A 12,754-nucleotide genomic window follows, 5' to 3' on the forward strand; every position below is an offset into this window, starting at 1 on the left:
TGTGCTGTCTTTGTTTGTCCGGTGTGGGTGATTTCGTGAGGAGCCGGGGGGCCATCCTTTGATCTTACTTCCCCAACCTCAGAGCTAGGCAACTCACCTCGAGGCTCTGTTCTATATTCTGCCTTTCTTTCGGGATGTGGCCGCTCTCAGTGCTCGAGTCCCATACTAACCTCCATGCTTTGTCCTTATTTCAAGTCCCAGGCAGTCTGAAGTCTCTGCCAATCAGGGGTTAACGGGCGCCCCTTTACAGAAGTCTCAGATGCTAGGTACCTCTCTCTATTACTTTCATGTCCTGGTCTACCGGGACTGGCTTCCTCCCGAGGGGCAGATCCTCGAGTCCTAACCCTTGTATATGTTTTCGGTTGCTGGGTCCTTTGCCCCTGGGATGTGTCGGCATCATCGCCCTCAGTCAGCAACCACTTTCTATTCTAATTTCCAAGTCCGGACACGCCAGTCTGCAACTAGTCAGGGCTTCAGCCCACTCCTCTATCCTAAGTCCAGTCCTTTCTAACCGCTCCTTTCTGCTTCTTCTGCCCTATCCTTACACCCCAGCTCATGCCCCGTGAATTATTAATATTTTTAACTTGGTCTACTTAGTAGCCTAGACAATTAACACACAATAGATCATGATCCTATACAGATGCTCAGAATGAGCTGGAGGGGTTAGTGGCACATGTGTGCAGTCTATTGTTCCCAACACGCTGGGAAAACCAGAAATGTCATAGAAATGTATTTTCAAGACTTGTAAGTACACCCTGACTTTAGTGAAAATTAGGTACTTGGGTGTTCGTCTCAAAAATACATTCAGCACAACTGGCAACACACAAGAAAAAGCGGACTGGGAAATGCCAGCAACAATTGCGACTGTTTAAAACATGCTTTTAAACATTCTTAACAAATTGATGCAATTGTAAGTGTTGCAATTGCCCGCAGCTTTCGTATATCTCATTACAATATTTTTGATCCCTCATTTGCACTGTCTCCACCCTGTTTTTGCGAATTTCTGCAGAAACGTCCAGAATTACATTTTAATTTAAGACTAAAGTGCAAATAAGAACTGCGGCTGCAAAGCATTTGTTAAAATGATGCTAACAGCGCTCTGTTTGTTTAGTACATTGCACGCTACACTTCTGACTGGTTTGCAACGATTGTGACAGATGGTACCCCTTAGTCTTTTTCAATATATTGATTCATATTCTTATATTACTGGGTGAAAGAGGTCTTAATGGTCCCACCAAGAGAAATGTGTCTATGGGGATTTTGCATGTATTACTATTATTATTTGTTATTATTTGTTTATTTAGCAGACGCCTTTATCCAAGGCGACTTACAGAGACTAGGGTGTGTGAACTATGCATCAGCTGCAGAGTCACTTACAACTACGTCTCACCCGAAAGACGGAGCACAAGGAGGTTAAGTGACTTACTCAGGGTCACACAATGAGTCAGTGGCTGAGGTGGGATTTGAACCGGGGACCTCCTGGTTACAAGCCCTTTTCTTTAACCACTGGACCACACAGCCTCCTGTATTAGACATGAACCCTGCTATTGTGTGAATGGGGCTAGTTACAGTGGCTCACGTACACAGGGAAAAAGTAACACGTGGAAAATTGTTAATTCATATCACTATATTGTCAGGGATTCCATTTGCATGACAAACTAACCGGTCATGTGACAGGACAGTCCCTGTGCATTTTACAAATCTGAACTTACATGCTCCTTGTCTCTTTGAGTGATGACAGTCTGGAACACCATGGGCTCAATGCTGCCTGTTCGTTCTGCATGCTGTTTTGCACTCTGCTGCCTGAAGACCCCCAGCAGCCCTTTGGGATTCCTAAAGGCACCGAGCCAATATGTGGGCATCTTTTCTTGACCCTGGCATTGGAAAAGGGAATTGTATTTAGAACAGAAATGTAACCACACAATCCGCACCGGATAAATGATATCATTCTGTTTTTAAAAGTACAAACTACAAACTGTAAATATGGTTAAAACTCTATATGCCAATCCCACTGCAATGGTGCTCACAGGTAGCAAATGCTCATCCCAGTTCGCTATCTCCAGGGGTACTCGTCAGGGCTGCCCGCTATCCCCTCTGCTGTTTGCCCTGTCACTTGAACCATTAGCTCAGGCTATCCACCAATCTACCACTCATTCCCCTATTACTCTCAATACACACACAGCACCATATTTCACTTTATGCCAATAATGTATTGCTATTTGTTAATAATGTTCCCCAATCACTCTCCCACCTTTTGTCTATTTTTGATGATTTCAGTTTGTTTTCGGGATACAAAATTGGTCTAAGCCCGCTCTAATGCCCTTGAATGCTGCAATGAAGGATATAGTTTTACCTTTAGACATTCCGGTGGTTAAACATTTTAAATATCTTGGGGTAGACATTCTCCCCTCCTTGCAGTCCACCTCACAAACTCATTTTAATAAGATATTTAAACAGGTGGAAGCTGATTTAAATAGATGGCTGCATCTCCCTATCTCACCTCAAGCCCGCACCTCCACAATAAAAATGAATTTACTACCACGGAAGCGTCCACGTCTCAAGTGGTCTACTTTGCAGCGTAAGAAATCCACTGGGGGATTGTCTTTACCAAACTTTAAGTACTATTTTTGGTCATTTGTGCTTCGCCCAATTACTGTTTGGCTTGATCCTAATGCTCCTGTTTCATGGTGACCATTAGAGAAAAACCTAGTATAAACACATAGACTCCAAGACTTACTTTACTGTGCTGTTCCTCTCAAGCGATGTAAACTTTGTTTTGGCCCTATAATCTCTTACCCCTATAATCTCTCATTTAATTACAATTTGGCGCTTAGTGGAAAAGCATATTAAACACCAATCCAAATGGTTCCTCATACTCCTATTTTCCATAATTTTGCTCTCTTGTCAGGCAGTTCCCACTTTTCATTTCCAATGGAGAGACAGGGATACATACTTTTGCAGATATTTGCAAAGATAAACAGCTTCACACATTCCAAGATTTACAATTGCAATCCGACTTGCCAGGTACCTCTTTCTTCTTTTACCATCGACTCCGTTCTGCAATGCGTGCCTATGGGGTTCCCGGGGGGACAGACTTGCCTTCACATGTACTACATGACATGTTAGACACAGGGGGAAAAACTAAAGGGCTGGTTTCCTCACTTTATGTTCATTTCATCATATAAACCTTTGGTGGTTAACACTATCTGGAACTGATCTATTGAAAATGAAGAAATCTGCTGGGAAACTATTTGTGATAATCTAAGCTCTGCTTCAAAAATTTTTTTAATTATCTTCATAGAACTTAATTAAATCCTCGCAGACACTACCAAATGAAACTCATCCCTACCCCTGCATGTGCATACTGTCCCCTAGATACCGTTGGCTCCTTTTTACATATGGTTTGGGAGTGTCCTGTTGTGGCTGTTTTGGGATCGGGTCTCTTCAGCTCCACTGTTCTTGAGAAGAATATACCTTGCTCTGCTAAGACGTTATTACTGAATGATGGCTCATCCCTCGATCTATCAGTGCAGCAGAAACGGATCTGGTTGGCTGGTCTCACAGCAGCTAAAAAAATGATAGCTCTTCATTGTCAACCTCTGCATTCCCTCCCCTACCGTCAATGGACCCTTGCCTTTCATGATATAATTTATATGGAACGTTCTACTGCTCGGGTCCATGGCGTTGGGGAGAGGACTGTGTAGGCCTGGAGATCGGCTGCAGACTCCATTACATCTTTGATTAATCTTCCTTCAATTTTTATCTGACTTATATTGGTTAGGGAGGTCCTTTGTGGGGGGGGGGTGGTTTTTGTGGTTGAAAATGTAAAATTTGGGGAATTATTATATTGTATTTAAAATTACATGTTTTTGTATTCTCCCCAATAAACATTTGATAACAAAAAAGGACAAACTGTGGAGCTGACAATATATAGAAAATATATTCTAATGTACAGTAAAACCAGTCTAATACAACTTATCTGCATACCAGCATTCTGTGTAAATCGGCATGATTTTTGGGTCCCGACCAAATCCCTATTGAAATGAATGGTGTGATTCCTTCTACAATCTGGCATGATTTAAGTCTCTTATGCCTACAGTTAATGTGCAAATCGGACTGTGCAATCTGGCACCGGGTCATGTGATTTTTCTTTAAGTTAAAAACTAGTATAAAAAACAAAACAAAAACAGAATATTCAAATGAAAGGCATTTGATTATTGAATGTTTTTTCCTAGCAAATTAGTGAACACATGTTTACCAAGTGATCCTTTCTCACTTAGCTAATGTCCTTAATACTTCAGAAATGTTTTCTCTTAAATCAGCATGGCAAACAGATATTTGTTGTTTTGAATGCGAACCTGAATTGAGCAAAATTGTCTTTTAAAAGCAAATGGTTCTGCCTGCAATTAATCAATACTTGACCTTGATAGAATTTGACTTGCATTCACTCGAGAGATAATGAAATGTGCTTGGATCATTCTTGTTCTTGGGTATGTTTTCCTCGACTAACTTACCAGCAGCAGAATCTTTTCAAAGTGCGAGACCCGTAGCTGCAGGTCGCTGATCCAGGCGGTGTGTCCCTGTGTGAGAGGAAAAGCCCTCCCTGCCAGGCAGCTCCAGTGCTGGGGGGCTCTCTGCTGGTACAGGTCCCTGGCCACACACAGCTCCATCTCAGAGAGGCGCCCTCCAAACATGCTCAGGGACTCTGTGCTGCTCTTGATTGCCTGTTACAGACGGAGGTGTGCCACTTGTGAAAATGTACCAGTAACTTTGCTACGTATATACTGTATGAACCCCCTTTATATCAATTACTAATTCTGAAATTAAAAAAAAGTGTTTTTGTATTCCTTTTTACATTTCTTATAGTTTGTTTTTATGTTGTGGTAAAAATACGGTGGCAGATCTGCCATGATTAACCTTTTCACTGCTCTTTTGTAATGCTATGCATGAGGTTAATGATAATAAAATGTATATATTACACAATGCATGGCCCCACAGCAAAAGGGACTATCAATACGTGTAAAAATAATTATTTCTGGTTAATTGCATTAACATTCTTTTTTTCTTGTGGAATATTTTCTTACCTGCACAGTTTAAGTACATTATGAAAAAGTCCAAAACGTGTTTTAAAGTTTAATGGAGTATGTACATATAACGCTCCTACAAACAAACAGCTGGGGACATCTTTTGGTGTGTGGATAACAGCTGGCAATCAACATCAGTTCATTGTTCAGCCAATTCCACTGTCAAGCAGGGTGCACTTCTCAAATATAAAATTATGTACAAATATTTTAAGCAAAAAAATAATCAATCTATCTATCTATCTATCTATCTATCTATCTATCTATCTATCTATAGCAAAACACCTAACATACTTATACATATTTCATGAATCTCTTTTTCAAGAAGCCAACAGAAAATATTCCCCACATCATCTTTACATACAGAAGATACAAATCATGTCATAAATCAGAACTGGCATTTTCATAGTAGGCTAGCAGAAATGTTACCCAATAAATATTTTACAGGAGAAATGCTGATTTTTTACCTGCAAATTTCTCCTGACTTCTGACAAGACTCCCATTAGATGGTTCAGCTCTTTCTTTATAAACAGGTTGAATGGAGTATTTCCACCTATTTTCTTCAGTCGCTCAGAGATGAAATCCTAACCCATTTGTTTGCAAACAAAAGACATACAATAAAACAATGGGGACTGCGACCTGGTAATAAAATGCATCAAGGGGCATCATACTTCATACAGGAGAACAAATACAGTAAATAGTAATTATGCAAATTTGATGACATTATATATGCTTTCGGCATTAATTTCCCAGGTTAGGTTTTCCATCCATCCATCCGTTATCATTAACCACTTACTCCTTTACAGGGTCACGGTGAGCCGGAGCCTAACTCGGCATACACAGGGCACAAGGCGAGACGACACCCTGGACGGGACGCCAGTCCATCGCAGGGCACCACACACACACTCACACAGAGGGCAATTTAAAGTGACCAATCAACCTGAACAGCATGTCTTTGGACTGTGGGAGGAAACCGGAGTACCCGGAGAAAACCCACGTGAACACGGGGAGAACATGCAAACTCCACGCAGGCAGTACCCTAGGCCGGATTCGAACCCAGGACCCTGGCGCTGTGAGGCAGCAGTGCTAACCACTACACCACCGTGCCGCCCTAGGTTCGGTTTTTTTAATGGTAATTATAAATATTAAAATTACTTGAAAGCTACCCATTAATTGAATACATAATGATTTACTGAAGAAATGTAATATTATTCAAACACAGTTACCTTGGTCCATCCTTTGGGAAGTTTGGCTAAAATATTGTAACAGATCTCCCAGAGCTCTGGTTCTTTGCTTGGTTTCAACTGGATCAAGCTGTGATTTCCTTGAGTCGCCACTAGAGGGAGATTGATGTTAATTGCTGTGTTTGATGGGGAATCTAAATAATTCAAAGAAATCTGCATGAGACAAATATAGCAAATGCCTGATGTTACAACTCATGAGCACAAAACATTTCCTTGGCACAGTAGTAATAAAGATTGACTTGCATTGTGGTGTAAGAGAGTGTTGCTGATGGTCAGATGGTAACAAAGATTGGTTGAGGGAATACAACCAACTGCACACATACTCTTCATCACCGAAGTGGAGCTGGAAACAGAAAAAAAAGAAATAGTAAGTTGAGTTCAGTTTTACAAGAGCCATAATAGAAAATTGAGATGCATATTAGCTGCTTACTTCTGAGGCAGAGTGCATGCTGACTGCTTCAGGCACATCCAGGGAATTCCTTGGAACAGAATCGAGAGCCTGCAACAGGGAGCTCAGCTGGGTGCCAGGAATAAAGAAAGCTGCCGGGACTCTGTACTTCACTGCAAGAAATAAAACACAATAGGTTTTATTTATTGATCCAGACAGCAGTGGATCTAAATGCATTTGTCTTTCAACTCTATATCATGCTGGGGTCTTCGCCCATGCTTGATGTATTAACCCACTTACAGTATTCTTAAGGCCTCTATGATAACAAATAGTTATTATTAGGGGGCTTTGATTGAAGGCTTTAAAATCATTGACAAAGTTTCACTAGCCAGTACTTTAAGCGCAGCACAGAAACCAGGACCAGAGGACACATTTGGAAATTAAGTAGACTTAGAACAGAGGGTAGGAATGAGTTACCTATCCATGTAGGTTGATGCTGAATCATTTGGATCCTTTAAGACCTGACTTGAAACATTTTTTAGATCAACCAGCAACTGGAAACCGGATGAGCATGGGACGGGCTGAATGGCCTCTTGTTTGTACATTTTCTTATGCTATTATGTTCGTATGTGCACACAAACTAAACTGTACCTACTATACTTACACTTAGACACATACTGAGTATGTCAAATTCACAAAGGGACCAACTTTCTAGGGACCAACTTGCACAGTGCAAAAGTAAAAATAACTTTCTGGAATTGCATAATTAAACTATATTGCCAAATGTACAAAAGTAAACTATTCAAGCAACAAAGTAAATTAATAACATGCTAAGTTCATTTAGCGGGTGTGATCTCGGAGTTATGTTAAGATGATTAGTGAATAGCTAAGCGTTTAGTACTAGTAAACTTGACTGACACCTGTAGCTTACTTATCATCACTAAATATAATAACAAAATATATATTAGAAAGGTCAGTGCTAGAACAGGTTCATGGCGTAGGCCTTCTGCTTTCTAGATGATTAAAATTATATAGACCCCAACATTGAACTATTCTGTTTTGAGAGATAACAGCATTCGAATAATGCACTGGCTTGGCGAGATACTCCACATTCAAATAATGCACTGGCTTGGCGAGATACTCCACATTCAAATAATGTACTGGCTTGGTAAGATACTCCACATTCAAATAATGCACTGGCTTGGCGAGATACTCCACATTCAAATAATGCACTGGCTTGGCGAGATACTCCACATTCAAATAATGCACTGGCTTGGCGAGATACTTCACATTCAAATAATGCACTGGCTTGGTGAGATACTCCACATTCAAATAATGTACAGGTTTGGTGAGATACTCCACATTCAAATAATGCACTGGCTTGGCGAGATACTCCACATTCAAATAATGCACTGGCTTGGTCGAGATACTCCACATTCAAATAATGCACAAGTTTGGTGAGATGCTCCACATTCAAACAATGTACAGGTTTGGTGAGATACTCCACAATCAAATAATGCACAGGTTTGGCAAGATACTCCACATTCAAATAATGCACTGGTTTGGCGAGACACTTACATTTCGTCAGGTCACAGTCCTTCTTTGTAGCAGTAGAACTAATCCATAAATCAACCAAAGATGCCAAACTGATCCGATCACTCTCATCGATTATGTTACTCCCATAGATCACCTGCAAACACATTTTGGTTCTTGTCAGAGAAGGAATTTGTATTAAAAAAACAAACAACACATTTTTAATTCAAACACAGTATAAATAAGAAATCATTTAGGATAGCATTGGTCGCTTTATACTAAACAGGCCTGTAAATACTATAGTTACAAGATATTACAAAGTAATTACAATATTATTGTATTTTATTACTCTAAACCAGCTATACTATCCTCAACCCTAACCTTAACCCTAATACTTATTTACAGCTAATACCCTGTGACAGAGAAATTTACAGGTAATTAACACATTAATTACTCTGCAATACTGTTCATTGTTGCCAGGTAAATATAGCTGGTGACCAGAAGAAAAAAAAAAACATAATGTATAATAAATATTCAAAGCAAAATGTCAAATGTGTGGTGTCTTACTTCTGATAGAAGATATCTAATCCCGGTCCAGGACACACCCCTCCCCTCAGCCTCAGGGTCCCTGTCTCTAAATTCCTCTGTCAGGACTTGCAAGGCATCCTGGAGAATTAAAACAAATACAACTGACTTATGCTGATCGATGTTTTTGTTATTTAAAATGGGACATTTAGCAGAATGTTCTAACTATAGATATTCATATTATTTTAATAGTGTCTCTTTAAAATTAAAGCTGACCTCCCTCGTAAAAGGTAACCACTGTAAATTTATACCATACATTTACAATAGTTTACCACAGTTTGCCATATTTATTAATATGTTTACCATTGCTTTCCCATAGTACAAGCTTAGCAAATGTGAAAGCATGTTACACACTTGCTATGCTTTAACTATGGGCAACTTTAATAAAGGCTTGCCCATACAAGCAAGTTCCTTACTTCATTAATATCTCTTGTTGCTTTCTTATCAATATCAATATTTCCTGCTATTTCTTAAGAAAGCGATTTGTTGCCGTTTAATTCCGTATTGACTAGTGGAGTTCTAAGGCTGTATTGGAAGCTGCTATGGTAGCTACAGTAACAGTGTGTGACACCAAGAACTGTAGGAGCAGAGATTGATGGAGAGTGAATCATTTTTTTTCTCCTTTTCAAAAGGTAAACACTGATACCCAAGACATCAATTTTCTCACAACACATTTAAATAAAACTTTTGCAAACTATGCAGTATTTTAACAGGATTAAAACTATATTTTTATTTTAGAATACATTATTACAATTTGCATCCGTCAACATGTTTTTAATTTAAAGCACCTTTGTCAAGTGGAGTTTTAAATGTCACATTTGTATTCTATATAGTTTTTTTGTATTTAGTAATTTTGGATTCATGGGTTGAGCTGTGCATAGTTACCTGCTGTGTTTCAGAAGCACTAAATTCAACAACAAAAAAAACAGCAAACAAGAACAGTGAGACCGTCTGCACCTACCATAAATTGTTGATTTCCAAACATCATGGTGTCTCTGCTGTTCCAGCCCATAGCGCCCCCGGAGGCAGCACGCAGCCTCACAGCACTGTGCAGGAAGCAGAGGTTGTGCACCACTGCTGGCCACTCAGGACGACTGCTGGTCTTCAAGGCTTCCGAGTCAACGCCCTGCAGGCATCTCAGCATGCCGTCCTTCATGTTCTATAACAATGTGGCAAACAGAAGTCTTATGGAAGTACAATGGTTGTGTGCTTAGGGACAATGTTAGCACCAGTGTGGGGAAGTTACTTTTAAAAAGTAATCCGATACAGGTTACTTGAACAAAATTGTAACTACAGTAAATGATTACTTTGAGAAACTTAATTACTTAGTTACAGTTACAAATAGTTACTTCTCAGGGGTGGCCAGTCCCTGTCCTAAGAGATCTTACTCAATAAAGGTTTTTGTTAACTTTCTTAAACGTGTATTTTGTGCAATTTTTTCAGGGTTTTTACAGTGCTTTACCATACTGTGGTCTATAACTTTGAAGATCCAGCTATGAGGCCCACTCGTTCCTTCGCTGACACCGTTTTCTAGTAATATGATTCAATAAAGTGGTGTGTTTTGTTTGGTTCAACAGCAATTCCTCCAAACTGGAAATGCAGTTTTCAATTACAATATGTGGCTGATTTACTAAACAGAGATTATATTAACATTGTTACCTTTGGCTGGTCAACAATAATCCGGTGTGATATATGAAGCAGTCTCACTGGCAAGTTGGAGCTTGTTGAGGCAGAAACCCAGAGCCGGAAATTTCGATCAGGGCTCTTATTCACATTCAGGATGCCTTCCAATGATGTCATCAAATGTGCAGAATTGTGGATGTTCTCCAGTAAAACCCAGTTCCCCTGGTTTCACAAAGAACAAACCACATTAAACACTGATACAGTCCTGTTGCAGAGGGGAAATGAACCACAACTTTCAGTGTATCCACCATATTTACATGTAAAAGTGTGACTTATTTATAGTAAGTTTGGATGGGCATGCTGTCCAAATATAAGTAGAAATGTGTGCATTACAGATGCATGATTGTATAGCAAGGTGGAGCGGGGATCTCCTTATTTCCCCAGAATCAGATGCTCTTAATAACTTGTGCACAGAAAGTCTTAACCTAGTTTAATCACAATTGGATAAGTAGTTCTCTAGATTTAAGTGTGGCATGTGACACGCTTCCCCAGCAGGGTAAAAGGTCTGCCTTCTGATGGAATTATGTGAAAATGCAGCTTTGAATGTCCTGGAAGAATGTGGGGCCATGCAGCCTTAAGTTACCTCAGCCATGCCTTGCTCAATCAGATGCTTAATCCTTCTCCCCTCATTGACACTACAGTTGATGACAGAGAGCACCTGAGTCCTGCAGCTCCTTCTGTGAGCCAACTCCAAGACCAGCCTGCGGGGGGCGTCGCCCTCAGCGCTGAACTGCAGTAAAATTAGGCTCTGGGGCTTGGACTGCTGCAAACAGTTTTGAAGATCGAACGGGATCTCTGCTGTGTATCTAGGAAGAAAACAGTCATCCAATGCAGTGTATTTAGATTACAGAACTAAAATAAATCACTGTGATATAACTGCAAAATGTATGTTGTTTGAATATTAAAATGAATGCTATTCCAGATTGTGCTGTGAATGCTGAATTCCAGACAGACAGGAAAGTAAAACAATGATTCACTTATAGTTCATTTAGAGGCTGCATTTAATAAAATTTGGTTTCACTATTTTATAACACACTGTTCAAACAGCTAGTAATTCACCCAGTGGTCACTTTTAGATAATAAACTAATATAATTACTTCAGATACTAGCAGAAGGAAAACAATCCCCTATAACTAGGTAGGGACCTGCTTGCCAGAAGGTCTATCCTCTCTTGAGAGGCGGGGGTAGAAATGTTAGTGGGAAGGCAGCTGACAAGCAGACTCTTATAGACAGATTCATCACATTATGCGGGATACTGTCTACCACTCACTGACTTTAGAATAAATGTCTGGGTTCTATGTGTGGCCAAAGTTGCATAGGAAGATAAAACCCTAAGTGTTGTCTACCTACATCCTCTGTGTGCTATGGGCTGGAACAGCAGAGACACCACGATGTTTGGAAAGCAACAATTTATGGTAGGTGCAATCGCTCTCACTGTTCTTGTTTGCTGTTTTTATGCACTGCACTTCCAATCAATCCTCTTTTAGCAAATCTCTGTCCACTTTTCCAAAGTGATATCACATTACCCACCACTACAAATGATCAGCTTTGTAAATGTCACCAGTTGTGCATTACCTTACCAGTTGTGAATTTAAGGGATAATGGCATTTCTGTGGTGTGTTGCAAGGTAGTAATGTAACTCCAGTAGATTAAATAATATATTTAAACATGGGAGTTTCATTATTACCGAAGAACATGCCACAGCAATGTTATAATCACTATTATACTACAACTTTTAAAAGGTACTTATTTGCATATGTTTGATTGAAATAATCATTGTAGTCCACTGAAAGAGTTCACTTTCTGAGAGCAGGGCTAGTGAGCTGTGGCTTTAGAACAGGTGTCGTTAGTGTCATCTTTTCCTCTATTGAATACAAGAGGAGAGCAGTGCCCGGATCTTGTATAATACAGAACAACATTTTTCTTTCTCCAGAGAACTGATGAAGGTGTTGTCTAAAACATTAGTATGCTTTCAGTGTTCACCTCTTTCCAAGAGCACTGCTGATAAAGATAGATGCTGCGTGCGTGAGCCTGTCACTGCGCACGGCCCTTACTACAAGAAGACGCTGCAGAGGACTCAGTTCATCCAGCCCTTCAGGACACTTCCCCTGCAGACAGACACAAACGTTATTTATTGAAGGCTATCGATAAAACAAAATAAATAAATTATATTATGCAGCTCCAAAGGTATCTATTTATCTGAAAATGATTGAAGAACACTGAAGAACAATGTCATACAG

The 12,754-nt window shown here is 39.9% G+C and overlaps 1 protein-coding gene across 1 annotated transcript in view; it reads right to left on the reverse strand.

Annotated features, from left to right (window-relative positions):
* Positions 1-12,754, reverse strand: part of LOC117411202 (dynein axonemal heavy chain 8-like) — an 88,103-nt gene that overhangs the window by 2,923 nt on the left and 72,426 nt on the right. The window contains exons 94-105 of the mRNA XM_034018494.3: positions 12,498-12,622; positions 11,098-11,320; positions 10,491-10,676; positions 9,793-9,990; positions 8,814-8,912; positions 8,292-8,403; positions 6,756-6,886; positions 6,569-6,668; positions 6,308-6,459; positions 5,549-5,665; positions 4,515-4,724; positions 1,713-1,874 (exon numbers count right to left, since the gene is read on the reverse strand). Coding sequence (XP_033874385.3) covers positions 1,713-1,874; positions 4,515-4,724; positions 5,549-5,665; positions 6,308-6,459; positions 6,569-6,668; positions 6,756-6,886; positions 8,292-8,403; positions 8,814-8,912; positions 9,793-9,990; positions 10,491-10,676; positions 11,098-11,320; positions 12,498-12,622 — 1,815 coding nt within the window. The remainder of the gene's footprint in view (positions 1-1,712; positions 1,875-4,514; positions 4,725-5,548; positions 5,666-6,307; positions 6,460-6,568; positions 6,669-6,755; positions 6,887-8,291; positions 8,404-8,813; positions 8,913-9,792; positions 9,991-10,490; positions 10,677-11,097; positions 11,321-12,497; positions 12,623-12,754) is intronic.

The sequence above is a fragment of the Acipenser ruthenus genome, chromosome 6 (assembly GCF_902713425.1).
Source record: "Acipenser ruthenus chromosome 6, fAciRut3.2 maternal haplotype, whole genome shotgun sequence".
Taxonomy (NCBI): domain Eukaryota; kingdom Metazoa; phylum Chordata; class Actinopteri; order Acipenseriformes; family Acipenseridae; genus Acipenser; species Acipenser ruthenus.